The 12,608-nt window shown below is 52.3% G+C and overlaps 1 protein-coding gene across 5 annotated transcripts in view; it reads left to right on the forward strand.

Annotated features, from left to right (window-relative positions):
* si:ch73-103b11.2 (COP1-interactive protein 1) overlaps positions 1-12,608 on the forward strand; it is a 103,730-nt gene that overhangs the window by 75,839 nt on the left and 15,283 nt on the right. For 3 of the 5 annotated variants that reach the window (XM_035401381.1, XM_035401374.1, XM_035401359.1), the window contains exons 7-15: positions 2,970-3,501; positions 5,981-6,137; positions 6,462-6,578; positions 8,390-8,446; positions 8,577-8,645; positions 8,733-8,822; positions 9,916-10,025; positions 10,157-10,195; positions 11,564-12,290. In XM_035401381.1, the coding sequence (XP_035257272.1) occupies positions 2,970-3,501; positions 5,981-6,137; positions 6,462-6,578; positions 8,390-8,446; positions 8,577-8,645; positions 8,733-8,822; positions 9,916-10,025; positions 10,157-10,195; positions 11,564-12,290 (1,898 nt within the window). The remainder of the gene's footprint in view (positions 1-2,969; positions 3,502-5,980; positions 6,138-6,461; positions 6,579-8,389; positions 8,447-8,576; positions 8,646-8,732; positions 8,823-9,915; positions 10,026-10,156; positions 10,196-11,563; positions 12,291-12,608) is intronic. The other 2 variants (XM_035401389.1, XM_035401368.1) reach the window with 2 other exon arrangements.

The following is a 12,608-nucleotide window of genomic DNA, read 5'->3' on the forward strand; positions in this document are numbered from 1 at the left end:
CCACTATATATGTATTGAATTAATTTGTATTTATTATGAAATAACCTGAATTGGGCAAATAGATTTTCGTTTTTACTGCCACGTATTTTTATTTAGGGATATCAGGTTGGTAACTGAGGATCCATTTCCAGTTTTCCTATTGAGAAAGATTGCTGAGGTTTTTTCCTCTGAGATATGGTATACTCTTTCCATTGCTGAATGGGTTACATTTGTTAAAACATAGTCTTATATCTCAAAGATGTCATGCCTTCTTTCTTGGTCCAGCTGAATTGAGAATGTGCATTTTCCTTGTCACTGCTTACTCCTGGCTAAGGTCGCGAGGGGGGGGGGCATCTGGAGCCTATCCCCACGCACATGGGTGTACAGGTCTTGGACAAGTCACCAATCCATCAAAGTGTCAAAGTGGCTCCAAAATTTAAATAGAACATCTAGAAACTTCCAAATTCGCCAAAAATAACACTTCCAGTTTTGCCGTTGCCACCTGACCAAATCCTGGTCATCTTAACTTTATAAGTACTCATTATAGTTTTTCTGATGTTAGCCCGATACTAAAGCATTCAAAATTATGTTAAGTTAATATTTAAGTTTATATTTTGCATCAGAAATTAAACATCACTTCACTGGTTGTACAGTATACAGGCTAATAAAAGCCTACTGTTTTTTGGCGTAACTGGTGTGATACTTGTTGTGATAATTGTTGAATTTCATGCTCTATAATGGCATTGTCCAGTTATCAGCAGTCTACAGAATGTTCACCAAGCTTATCACTGAAGATGTTTGCTCTGGACAATCAACATTTTTTGCCTGGAACATTTCTGTACTGCCACTTATGTACCAATTAGGATTAAGGATGACACACACACATGGTAATAAGCTGTTTAGCTCTTGGCTATGTGTCTTTTCCCTTTGAAGTATAAATGCTGCTTGCGTCTCTGTTAGGGCTGTGAAAGCTCTTCAGCATAGAATGCATTGCATGTGATGAGAGAGCCCTTCGAGCAGACCTGTCTTTTCACATGAAGTTTTTACTTGCTTTGTTTAGTCTCTGGTTGAAATTTGACTGATTTGAAAACGTGGCCATGTGGTTTTGAATTGCAGCAGCAACACTGGTTTTTCTTTGTTAGCGAATTAATAGTGCGTGAAACCAACAGTTGTTTCCCCATTTGCTGAAGGTTAATATCCGTAAATGTCCCAAATGTAATGGACCTACTGCCAGTTCTTCTCAGTGGGGGAATCGATTACAGTATCATTATATTTGAAACATTAGCAGAAATATAAAATGTCTGTGTGAGGGGAAACATTTATTTTACAAATGGAAGTATACAAGTTGTGTGCAATCGGTGAGATCGATGGTTTGATTATTATTCTGAGGCCTGTGCTGGAAAAAACAAAATCTTCTTCATACCAGAACAGTAGCAGGTTTGCTTTTGTCCCTTCTGGTCGGTGTTCTGACTTTACCAGAACATTCCAGGCCCTGTTCCGGGCCCTGATTGGGAATGGGATTGACCCGTCTAGTGTTCGTCCCGGCCTTAGCAGTAAATATGGGGCTTTGTCTGTCTGTGGGGCTTTGGGGCTCAGCTCCTGCCGGTTAAAGCTCTATGATGGAGAGGACAGCTGATCTTGAGACTGGGGCTGCCTGTCCTTCAGCTCCCATTACAAGGCCACCCTTAGCTGTCATCCTGCACAGTCAACAGTCCTGCGCCGTTTGCCAGGGTAACATTTCTGTTTGTTAGGCTTTTCATGGGTTAATAGTTTTATTTGTGCTGCTGGTGTGAGAGTGAAATGCTTTAAAATTATTGTGGGTTTTGTAAGACATGCACTGTTTTATATGCACCTGCGTTTTATTAAAAGCAAATTAGTTAACATCTGATGTGCCAACTTTAGAATGTTTAACTGCCAAAAAATGTTTTCTAACTGCATGTGTGTGTGTGGTTGTGTCTGTGCGTGTGCGTGTTTGTGTGTGTGCATGCGTGCGAGAGTGTGTGCATGTTTGTCTGAATGTCTCTGTGTGTTAGAGCATGAGTGCATTTGTTTGTGCGCCTGTGTGTGCATGTGTGTGTTTGTGCACGTGTGCTCATGCCTGTAATGCAACTGTGTGTGCGGGAAGGGCTAATATCTATCAGCAGGCACACCTGCCTGTGATTAAGTGCAGAGCAGGCCGTTCGGAGGTCCCAAACCAGTCGCTCAGGCCTGCAGCTCGGCTCATAATCCCTGTCAGATTCCATAGATCAGAGCGCGCACCCCCTCCTGCCCCAGTCAGACCCCACCGCTTTACCTCAAAATACATCATCTATTACTGCCCTATTTACGGTGAGAGACATGAGCTCGGGCTGGCCAAACGGTGCTGTAAGGAGCTGTACATAAATAATCTGTAAATAATGGACGTGGACTGTTGCGCCTTTTGAAAAACACTAAAGCCCTCTGTGCCGAGACTTATTTAACCACAAGGGTTGAACTGAGACCGAGAGCAGGGGAAATTTTACTTATAAGTAAATGGAGTTATTAAAATTGTTGGCTGTAGCTATGGAGCCAGTTGGAATTAGAATGGGGCCTTGCCTGAAGGCAGAACGGGAAGTATCAGTAGCCGGTTTGTGAATGGGGATTTTCAGGGTGTGTAGGGGGTGTTGTGTTTTGGCTGTGCTGGCCCGCTCAGACTGTTTCATCTTGGGTTTCTGGTGTTGGGCGCTGAGGGCCAGGTTGGCTGAGAAGCAGCTGCTGGTTGCGCTGAGGTTAGAGGTCACATTCCTGAAGGTGTCCGGGTGGGACGAGCTTAGCGATAACCCCTTCAGCTGTTCGGCTACACGACTGGGTCCCAGGAAATGGGCATTTTAGCCTGGGACTCGCTCTCACTGTGTGTGTGCGCGTGTGTGCGTGTGTGTTCATGTGTTTGTCCTCGTGTTTTTGTCACATTGTTTCTGTGCAGTGATTGAGAACTGTCTAACCGGCGGTCTGCCCCTACCCCTCTGCCTTAGATCGGAGCTCAGTGAATGGAGGGCGTAAGGCCCGTGTGGAAAGCGGGTACTTCTCCCTGGAGAAAGCCAAGCCGGAGCCCCAGCCCCCGCAGCAGCTGTCCCTCTCCTCTCCCAGCGGCCCCGGGGGGCCCCACAGGTACAGCTCCTCCGACACGGATCCCCTCACGTCCCTGTACTGCCCGTCCCCGGACCGCAGCGGCTGCGGGGACCCCTTCTCTCCCCCAGGGCCCCTCTTCTCCAACGGCTCCTCCACCATCAGCTCCTCCCAGAGCTCCCTGGACTCGGAGGCCAGCAGCACCACCACGCCCACCAGCGCCGCCAGCTGGGATGGGCGCGGCGGGGGCGGGGCGGAGTGGGCGGGGGGAGCAGGGCGGAGCGCCAGGGATTACACCTCCCTGGCAGACCTGCCCAGGGCCAGGAGGCTGAGTCACCGCGAGGCCTTCCGCTCGGACAAGAAGCGGCAGGAGCTGCGTGCTCGCACACGCAGCCCCGGCAGGGAGGAGGTGGCCCGGCTCTTTGGACAGGAGCGCAGGTGAGTACACCTGCACAAGCCCCTCCTCCTCATTTTAATAAAAATGCAAACCCCTCCTCTTTATTCCCATAAACACGCAGAAACCCCTCCTCCTTATTCCCATAAACACACAAACCCCTCCTCCTAATTTTCATAAACATGCACAAGCCCGTCCTCCTCATTCTCATAGTATCACACAGACCCCTTCTGTTCATTCCCACAGTTAACACAAACCCTGCCCCCTCATTCCCTCAATAACACATAAACCCCTCCTCTTTCCCACAGTAACACACATAGACCCCCCCCCTCCTCCTTCCCTCAGTAACAGAAGCCCCTCCTCTTCATTTCCAAAAACACACACTCGCATGGTTCTTTGTTATTCTAAGGTATCATAAAGAAAGACTTGAGGGTCTGGGTGAGTAACGATGAACAATGAGTTCAGTGGCGTCCTTGTACTGTCCACTGGAAGGTACAGTGAGTGATGTCTGAGTTTGCAGATAAGTGTGCTGAGCTCCACATACTTGCTGCCAAATCCCTAGAACAGCTCTTGGCCATCACAGAACACTGGTTTCTGCACACGTGTACATGTTACATGAAAAGCACATACTCTGGGGCTTTCACCTCTGTAGCGTGTTAATGATTCGCCCTGGAGCAGTAAACATACCTTCACCCCCTGGTTCTTAGCTGCCAGCGAAGCCAAACTCTTACTTCTGGCTCCATCTAGTGGAGCTGTAAATTGAGTGCGCTGAGGCTGACATTTACATGTCTGCACAATGACCAGTGTCGTCAAACCCATCCCCTTTTTTGCAGTATTTCTACAATAATCAATCATTATTGTTAGAAATAGGACTTAACAAAATTAATAATGTAATGTTCCTTATTCTGTCATTTGTTAGGTCCCTTAATCTCTTGTTTTTATGAGCATGTTCATTTTCTTATTTTTATTTTTGAATCGATGCATATTTCTTAATAACCTAATTTGCGGTTTCTATTCTCCATTCTTGGTCTTTCTCCTCAGCTTGGTCTCCTTGTCTTTTTTTGTTCTTTTCTTCCAGGAGCCTGCGAAAAATCTGCCCTCGCAAATCCTCTGCCCCTGTCCTGCTGCTGCGCCAGCCGCACCCCTGACTTCTGCTTGCTTCCATTCCACCTCCAAAAAAAGCACTGCCCGGGGAGCTCTTTCACTGTGTCTCTCTCTCACACACACATACACACGCACACATAAACACACACGCATAAACACGCACGCATAAACACGCACGCATACACGCGCACACACAAACCTTGCTGGCTGATGCTGACGCTGCTGCTGCCGCCATTGCTGTTGCTCAGAACCCTCATTTTGGGCTCATGTATTTAAAAATGCTTCTTTCTCTCCATAGTTTAAAAAAGTAGTCTCGGCAAAGTGCATTTCCTCTTAGAGCAACTCGCCTTTTAAAACGTTTTCATACTGTACATTTGGTTGCTTGCTGTCTCTCACCATTTCATCTTCTCTTTTCTGTTTCTTTTCATTCTTTGGGGCCCCTTTTACCTCCATTTAATTACCGTATTCTCTGAACAGCTCTTGTTGTCTCATAGTCGTATTTCCTGGTTCTTTATAATGAGCAGCAGGGTGACCCTCGTTAGCATTAGCACTCTTCCCTGCTGTGTGTCTGAGGTGCAGCAGTGCCGGGCGTGCCTCTGCTTGTGCAGTGCCCTCAGCCAGCCTGACTGCTCCCATCAGAGCTGCACTACAGTGGACTACAGCTCCCAGGCTGTCAGTCCTGACATTTTCCCTGTCAGAAATCAGCACTGTACACACGCCTGTGCTGTCTGTATAAATGAGCACAGGACACACCTGTGCTGTCTGTATAAATAAGCACAGGACACACCTGTGCTGTCTGTATAAATGAGCACAGGGCTCACCTGTGCTGTCTGTATAAATGAGCGCAGGGCTCACCTGTGCTGTCTGTAAATGAGTACAGGGCATACCTGTGCTGTCTGTAAATGAGCACAGGGCTCACCTGTGCTGTCTGTATAAATGAGCACAGGGCTCACCTGTGCTGTCTGTATAAATGAGCACAGGGCTCACCTGTGCTGTCTGTAAATGAGTACAGGGCATACCTGTGCTGTCTGTAAATGAGCACAGGGCACATCTGTGCTGTCTGTATAAAGGAGCACAGAACATACCTGTGCTGTCTGTATAAGTGAGCACAGGACACACCTGAGCTTTTAAGAGAATACCAGTTCTGGGACAGCATAAGTGGTTTATGGCATTTGTTTTGACAATAAAGGCTTATGTAACAGTGTTGTCCTTGTGTGTGCATTGTACATTGTAGAGTGTTGTGGATGACTTCATAGTCTGCTATGTAACCAAGAGACTCCAGTCTTTCAGGGAAGTATTTGTCACTGATAAAATGGTCATGTGTGAGTGGGAAAGGAAAGGCTGCCATGTTTGTGCATCGTTCTTGTGAGGCTGGTTCCTGCTCTCTCACGGCGTCTGTCTGTTGCTTCGTCTGGCCAGGCGGTCCCAGGTGATCGACAAGTTTGAGTCGCCGGAGGGCGACAGCGTGGAGCACATGGAGACCAGCTCTTCCTCAGAGCCCCCCTCCTCTTCCTCCACCAGCGCCGCTGCCCAGCGACAGGGCCGCAGCGAGAGACGCCACCTCCCCAGCAAACAGGTGCCCCATTGTGCTGTCTGTCATCTCGCTGTGGAACACTGACGCACACTTCACTGTGTAGTATGTCATTTGTATAGCAGGAGTCTCTCTCTACTGTTTTACTGTTTGTACTTACTTACAGTACTGTTGCACCAATGTCCTGTCTGTGCTTTACCTGCCAATAATGCTGTAGTGCCACTGTACTGCTTTAGCTGCACTGGTACATCAGTATCTCAGAGCATTCAGAGAACAGTCCTCTATTTGTGAATAAATGCATTTGAGGATGTATAGTTTCATGTTACAGGTGAATGACCCGTCTGTTCTGATGTGTGCGCCGTTGTGCAGGACTGCTCTTTAGATGCTGGGAAGGAGCGCGCCATGCCCGACGTCTCCAGCTCGTCCATCTCCAGCTACCGCCGCGCCAAGTCCCTGGACCGCCGCGCCACGGAGTCCTCCATGACGGTGAGTGTCCTCTGCGGACGCAGACCGCGGGGCGACCCTTCAGCGCCGAACAGGAAGGAGATTACTGTACGTAAAGTCATGTGACGTGACCACAGGTGACCGGTGGCTTGAAATAGACAGTCGAATAAAGGGAGAGCTTCTTTTTTCACTCTCACCCCCCAATACTATGGAGCGTTTGCTCAGCCTGTAAGCAGGCTGAGGCTGTCCCACGCCCGAGCTGCCCCAGGCGCTGAGGCTGTCCCACGCCCGAGCTGCCCCAGGCGCTGAAGCTGTCCCACGCCCAAGCTGCCCCAGGCGCTGAGGCTGTCCCACGCCCGAGCTGCCCCAGGCGCTGAGGCTGTCCCACGCCCGAGCTGCCCCAGGCGCTGAGGCTGTCCCACGCCCGAGCTGCCCCAGGCGCTGAGGCTGTCCCACGCCCGAGCTGCCCCAGGCGCTGAGGCTGTCCCACGCCCGAGCTGCCCCAGGCGCTGAGGCTGTCCCACGCTCGAGCTGCCCCAGGCGCTGAGGCTCTCCCACGCCCGAGCTGCCCCAGGCGCTGAGGCTGTCCCACGCTCGAGCTGCCCCAGGCGCTGAGGCTGTCCCACGCCCGAGCTGCCCCAGGCGGTGAGGCTGTCCCACGCTCGAGCTGCCCCAGGCGCTGAGGCTGTCCCACGCCCGAGCTGCCCCAGGCGCTGAGGCTGTCCCACGCCCGAGCTGCCCCAGGCGCTGAGGCTGTCCCACGCCCGAGCTGCCCCAGGCGGTGAGGCTGTCCCACGCCCGAGCTGCCCCAGGCGGTGAGGCTGTCCCACGCCCGAGCTGCCCCAGGCGCCGAGGCTGTCCCACGCTCGAGCTGCCCCAGGCGCCGAGGCTGTCCCACGCCCGAGCTGCCCCAGGCGCCGAGGCTGTCCCACGCCCGAGCTGCCCCAGGCGCCGAGGCTGTCCCATGCCCGAGCTGCCCCATGCCCTTAGCCCCTGGTTCCTGCCCGGCCGTCCGTCTCGCTGTCGTAAGGAGCTTCCTGTCAGCCTGCGAGCCGCAGCTGTCAGAATAGCCCCGCTGTTATAAATAGCCGGCGGGCCAGACGGTAAAGCCGCAGGACCGGGGCGCTGGGCGAGAGAGAGAGAGAGAGCAAGTGAGTGAGAGAGAGAGAGAGAGAGCGAGTGAGTGAGAGAGAGAGAAAGTGTGTGCGAGACGGCGAGGGCTAGCGTGTCTCTCCCCAGTCCTGGCGACCGATGAAGCGGAACAGAAACAAGGTAGGGCCGGGGCGCCGCCTGCCCCCCCGGGGTCGGGAAACGCGCCGTGCGCTCGTATCGCATTTTAGAGTGGAGGAACGGGCCGGGTCTCCCCCGGGTTTATGAATTGAGCTTAGCGGGAAAGAGTGGAGTTTACTTAGCTCTGCTGTTGACATCGCAGTGAAGTTCATTCAAACTCTGTATTGCCGGAGACCTGTTATAGGAGCAAGCTGTATGTACTGTACGACTTAAATGCATATAGTCTTGTAAAAAAACAAGTGTACTTTGTAATAAAAAAATTATTAGCAGTTAGGTCCTGTTTCCCTTTTCTTTGTAGTTTGACTTTAGGCAAAAGCCAGTGTTGTATACAAAAGTTGTATGCATATTTCATTGTCAACATTATCATATTATTCTCTGTGCAAATTTAATTCATGTGAAATTTTGTCTTTTGTTTTGTCTCCGTATTCCCTTGTTAGAGAACTTGTATATTTGCAACCAAAACTAATCTCGTCACCGTGAACAGTGGCAGTAGTTATTTCTGTCATTCTGATGTAATCCGCGTTGATGTGAGACTTGAGTGCTGGCCTCTTCTTTTGTTTCAGCCTGACCTGCTGAATTTTAAGAAAGGATGGATGACGAAGCTGTACGAAGAGGGGCTGGTGAGTGGGGATTGTGTGTGTGTGTGTGTTTGAGCTTGTGTTTGTGTTTGTGTATATGTGTATGTGTGTATGTCAGTTCTGTGCTCACTCTTTTCCCTCACTCTCCGCCCCCCCCCCCCACCCCCCCCAGTGGAAGAAGCACTGGTTTGTGCTGACCGACCAGAGTCTGAGATACTACAGGGACTCCATTGCAGAAGAGGTAGGTTGTGACCCCACACACCCTTGTTTACACCCGGTCCAGCTGCTGCAGGCTCTCCTCCAGCAGGCTTGTTTGTCTTCCTTCCAGGCTGCTGATCTGGATGGCGAGATCGACCTGTCAACTTGTTGTGATGTCACCGAGTTCCCTGTGCAGAGGAATTACGGTTTCCAGATCCACGTGAGTGCAGATTTCATTCTGATACGTCTGTAGCCTAGCAAGGAGGCACGTTATGAAGATGATGGCACATTGCTTTGACCAAGCAAACATTAACAAATTTAAATTTAGAGGGGAAAAAGCAGCAGTCTATGCGGATTTGAAACTGATATCATTCACCTTCAAAAAAAAAAAAATCCTTTGTCACATCGTGAAGAGCCACCTGACCTGCCATGTTGTTGTGGGTGACATCATCGGCTCTAATTCTGCCGCAGACGTTCTCTGCTGCTGTCACCCTGGAGACCCTCGGCCCTCATGATTTACGTCCCAAATAGCACGTTTGCGTAACCCCCGGCAGCCGGGCCCTCTTCTCACGCAGAGCGTGACCCAGGTGTTTACCTCGCCGTCCTGCCGGGCCGGAGAAGAGGCGTGAAACGGCCCGGCGCGTCGCCCGAAACGGGGCCCCCGACTCTCCGGCTCCGTTCGATCCGACGTCTTTCGCGGTGCCCTCAAACGCGCGCGAGGCGTGGTGACCCGGCGTAACGGGGCGTCGACGGTTTCCGACGCGGCCGACGCGAAGGATCCCGGGTCTCCCTCCAGCGGTTGGCAGTTACCCAGAACTCGCCCCCACTGCGCCGGAAATCCTTCACGCTCCGACTGGTGTCCGCGGTGTTTACGCGGACTTTAGGATGAGCCGCTGCCGCCACCGTCTCTGTGGCCCTCAGTTATTTTGGCAGATGCATAAATAGAGTAGCGAAGCGTATCGTTCTCTTTGGCTGAGAACAACACAGGTTTTTAGTGTCCAGAAATTAATAACCCCGGTATTTATAACCGCCTCTCAGCGTTGGAGCCAGTGAAGACCAGAGGCTTTCTTAACACTACTGAGCTATGTGCTCCTTTCTTCCCAGCAACACACACTCTCCCTTGTGCTTACTGCGTAGGGAAGTGTGTTGTGTGTGTTGTGCTGAAGTGAAAACTGCCTCCTCGCAACCCTTGTTGGACCGTAGTAATTGAGTTGAGCTACAGATGTCCAATTAAAGGTAGAAGTTAATAACTCCACCTTGGTGACCCTGGGTTCTTGCTGAAGTTGTTCAAATGTGTTCCCTCCCGCATCCAGACGAAAGAAGGGGCGTTCACACTCTCCGCCATGACCTCTGGAATCCGGCGCAACTGGATCCAGGCCATCATGAAAAACGTGCGGCCCACGATCGCCCCCGATGTCACCCGGTAAGGGAGCGTGGGCACGGGGAATGGAGATCGTACAGTGCGTCTGCTGCTTTCTCCCTCTTCTCACTGATCTTTTCTCCAACTCTTTCCTGCCATTGTTCTCTCTCTCTCCGTTTCCACGCTGCCCCCAGGAAAAACATCTCTCTGAAACTGTCGGTTCTGAAACCCAGGTTTGAAAGCTCTGCTCGGCTGACCTCTCTGTGTTTGTCGTTAGCCTGGCTGTTTCTCTGCAGTGTGTGTGTTATCCCACCTGTTTCTCTGCAGTGCAAGAGCTGTCCCACCTGTTTCTCTGCAGTGTATGTGCTATCTCACTTGTTTCTCTGCAGTGTGTGTGTTATCCTGCCTGTTCCTCTGCAGTGTGAGTGTTGTTATCCTGCCTGTTCCTCTGCAGTGTGTGTTGTTATCTTGCCTGTTCCTCTGCAGTGTGTGTGTGTTGTTATCCCATCTGTTCCTCTGCAGTGTGAGTGTTGTTATCCTGTCTGTTTCTCTGCAGTCTGAGTGTTACCCCGCCTGTTTCTCTCCAGTCAGTGTTGTTATCCCACCTGTTTCTCTGGAGTGTGTGTTGTTATCCTGCCTGTTTCTCTGCAGTCTGAGTGTTATCCCACCTGTTTCTCTCCAGTCAGTGTTGTTATCCCACCTGTTTCTCTGCAGTGTGTGTTGTATAATGTGTGGCAGTTTCTGTGCTCAAGGCCACTGACAGTCTCGTTCATCGAGATGTCGCAACAAGATTCAGGCCTTATCCTCTCCTCTCTCTCCACCCCCCCTAGTCTCTCAGCCCGCATGTTGTTCTCTGACCTTGCTTGTTTCTTGCTACCCAGCATTCCTAAATTAGTTTCAGAGTTATTTGACTCTTGGAAGCTATATTGAGGTGATTAAGCACAAAGACTAAAGGGTGTGCCGCATGTGCGGGGTGCCTCAGTGCAGTGCATGCTGGACTGGGCCGGAGGACCCCACAGCCTCTGTGTGACCCCCGCCTGCCAGCATTCTCCTAGCTGTTGCCGGACGCGTTAACGCACTACAGTGGCGTCAGCCGTCCTAGCGCAGACGGGAATGTTTGATATTTTAGGCGTTTCCCTGTAGACACCTCTCGGACAGCTTCCTTATTCTGGTGTTGTTGTCCCTTCTTCCTCTTCCCCCCCCCCCCATGAGGAGATGGAAATAGAGCGTTCCGTCAGCCCTCGTATTTAGTGCAGCTGTGGAACTCAACACCTCGCAATGATCGGTATACTACGGGCGCATTCCCCCAGTCATGAGCCCACCCGCAGGCCCTGCGTACAGTGTGCTCTGACTGGCCGTGTGCTTGAGCCGTGTGACTTCCTCCTGAGCTCCCATCATGCCGCTGTTAGATGCCTGGACGTGTCAGTGCAAAAGCATGTTTGGTCTGTGCGTAAAAGCGCTGGGCTACATTGTCTCAGAGGCAGTGTGCATGTGTGTGTGTGTGTGTGTGTGTGCGCGTGTGTGTGTGCCGGTGAGTGTTCAGTGGCACACTGAGGGCATGTGGATCAGCGGTGTTGAGCCGTGTGTCTGGTCCCCTGCAGTTCCCTCCCGGACGAGCGGGCGAAGGGCCGGACGGCGGTGGAGATCAGCCCCCCGCCGCCCGCCGAGCCGCGCCAGTCCCCGGAGGCGCCGGCCGCGCCGGGCGAGACGCAGGCGGGGGACAGCAGCGGCTCGGAGCAGCGCCGGAGCCGCATCCGCGAGCGCCGGCGGGAGGGCCGCTGCAAGACCTTCGACTGGGCCGACTTCCGCAAAGGGCAGGAGGAGCCCGACGGGCGGCCCGAGAGAGGCCCGGGCGCGCCGGACGCCGGCTCCGCCTCCTCCGCCGCCACTTCTCCCTCCTCCACCCCGCCCGTGTCGTCCACCTCCTCCCCTTCCTCGTCCTCGGGCGGGCCCCTCCGGGAGCCCCCGGCGACGGCGGAGGAGGAGCTGGAGCAGGAGCGGGCGCGGCGTCGCGAGGAGAGGAGGCGCCGCTTCCAGACCACGCCCACGGCTGCGCCTGGCAGGACGGCGAACTCGGAGAGCGAGGCGAGGACCCCAGAGGACCAGGACCAGGGGAGGATGGAGGTGGACGGCCATCCGTGCGGAGACGGAGGCGGGGAGAGGGGCAAGCCGCCCGACGTGCAGGTGGAGATTGAGCAGCGATGGCACCAGGTGGAGACCACGCCCCTCCGTGAGGAGAAGCAGGTTCCCATCGCCACCATTCACTCCTCTGACCCCACAGCTGAAAGGCCTCCCGCTCAAGAGCTAGCAGCCCTGCTGGACAAAGAGGTATGGCATAGGAAGCCTGATTTAACAAGAGTTAACTCCAAGTAAATTGTGGAATTGAAAATTACATTGTTCTACAGTAATCCCTAAAAAACCCCAGGGATACATTCCTGAAGTATTGTTTGAAATTGGTTTTGTGTCTGTATATCAGCATTTTGATTCCAAGGGTTGCATTTCTTAAACTGTCCACAGTTCCTAAATCAATACTTAATTGAGTGACATAAGTACATAGGGGCAGGCGTGAGGTAAAATCTAGCCATTGAAAAGTGAAATGCTCATCAAACCGTGGTTGATCTTGCCATTGGGCTGAAGTTGGTGAAA

The sequence above is a fragment of the Anguilla anguilla genome, chromosome 2 (genome assembly GCF_013347855.1).
Source record: "Anguilla anguilla isolate fAngAng1 chromosome 2, fAngAng1.pri, whole genome shotgun sequence".
NCBI lineage: Eukaryota > Metazoa > Chordata > Actinopteri > Anguilliformes > Anguillidae > Anguilla > Anguilla anguilla.